Below are 1749 nucleotides of genomic sequence, written 5' to 3'. Positions count from 1 at the left end.
ATTCCAGACCCTGGATCCATCATCATCCAGGGCTCCCTGGGGCCCCCACCCCACCCAGCACACAGGTTGAGTCTCCTTGGGTCTGCAAGTGGGTCTCTTTCATCCCTCCCTTCATAAGGGTGTCTAGAATGTCAGCTCACCCATCAGTCTCAGGGAAGGTGGTACAAAGGACATCGATTCTGAATTAGAATGTCTTGGATTCAAATCTTAGCTCAGGCTCTTTCCTCTGCCGTTGCGTACGCCGAGCCCTCCTCGTTGGTCGCTGTGTCCTTGGCTGGTGTGAAAATGGCCACAAACTTTCTAGTGCACGAGAAGATCTGGTTTGACAAGTTCAAATATGATGATGCAGAAAGGAAATTCTATGAGCAGATGAACGGGTCCGTGGCTGGCTCCTCACACCAGGAGAATGGCGCCAGCACGATCCTCCATGATGTCACAAGAGCCAGAGAAAACATCCATAAGTCCTTGGCTGGAAGCTCAGGCCCTGCGGCCTGCAGTGGGCCCCGGTGGAGACCACAGTGAGCTTGTCATCCGGATTGCCAGCCTGGAAGTGGAGAACCAGAGCCTGCGAGGGGTGGTGCAGGATCTGCTGCAGGCTGTCTCCAAGCTGGAGGCCTGGCTGAGTTCACTAGAGAAAAGCTCGCCCACCCACCCGGCCACAGCTCCGCAGACCCAGCACGTGTCTCCCATGCACCAAGTGGAGCGCCCCACCCAGAAGGCGGTCACCGTCACAGAGGACAACGAGGACGAGGACGATGACATTGACCTGCTCGGCAGCGATAAGGAGGAGGACCAGGAGGCTGCCTGGCTGCGGGAGGAGAGGCTGCAGCAGTACGCTGAGAAGAAGGTCAAGAAGCCTGCCCTGGTGGCCAAGTCCTCCATTCTCCTGGACATCAAGCCTTGGGATGACGAGACGGACATGGCCCAGCTGGAGGCCTGCATGCGCTCCATCCAGCTGGATGGGCTGACCTGGGGTGGGGGGCCTTCAAGCTGGGGCCCATGGACTACGGCACCCACAAGCTGCAGATCCTGTGTGTGGTGGAGGACGACAAGGTGGGCACAGACCTGCTGGAAGAGGAGATCACCAAGTTCGAGGAGCATGTGCAGAGCATTGACACTGCTGCTTTCAACAAGATCTGAGCCCTGGCATTGGCCTGAGCGTGTGAAGCCTTGCAGCCAATAAAGACTGAGATTCCAAAAAAACAAGAAAACAAATCTTGGCTCAGCCACTCACTAGCTACATGACCTAGAATGAGTCACTTATCTTCTTAAGACCTTAGTTTCCCCATCTGTACGTGAGGTCAGTGTAAGGATAAATGAACTAGCATATGCTTTAGCAGAGTGGTACATCGTTGGACTTTGGTATCAGATGCTTGGATTCATATCTCAGCTTGGCTACTTGCAGGTTGTGTGACCTTGGGCAAGTCATTTGACCTCTGTGAGCTTCAGTCTCCTCGTCTGTTACACCAGGCTAGAAACAGTATCTACCGCCTAGGGTTGTTATGGGTGAGATAGGGATGTTACATTAAAAAGTGCTAAAAGGAGTGCCTGACATGCGTGGCACACGCATCAAATGTTTGCTGTAGTGGTTGTTAGCACGACTACTGGTCCGGTGCTTGGCTCATCTTAGCACTCCTCTCAAACATGCAGGCTCCCTGCTCCCATCTGAAGGGACAGCCTGGGAATCCCGGGGAACAGTAGCCCTGGAGGCCACAGACACACCCGCACGGCAGGAGGTAGTAACACTGA

The 1749-nt window shown here is 54.5% G+C and overlaps 1 protein-coding gene across 1 annotated transcript; it reads left to right on the top strand.

The window, feature by feature from the left end:
* The first annotated feature begins 245 nt into the window (after positions 1 to 245).
* Positions 246 to 1185, top strand: LOC116746066 (elongation factor 1-delta-like). The gene is given in 3 exon segments (XM_032617293.1): positions 246 to 498; positions 500 to 973; positions 976 to 1185. Coding segments are annotated over 3 exon segments (852 nt in total). The 5' UTR covers positions 246 to 285; the 3' UTR covers positions 1141 to 1185.
* Positions 1186 to 1749: the final 564 nt, after the last annotated feature.

The sequence above is a fragment of the Phocoena sinus genome, chromosome 20 (genome assembly GCF_008692025.1).
Source record: "Phocoena sinus isolate mPhoSin1 chromosome 20, mPhoSin1.pri, whole genome shotgun sequence".
Taxonomy (NCBI): Eukaryota; Metazoa; Chordata; class Mammalia; order Artiodactyla; family Phocoenidae; genus Phocoena; species Phocoena sinus.
The sequence above is the reverse complement of the archived record's forward strand: the minus strand, read 5'-3'. Positions and strand labels throughout refer to the sequence as shown.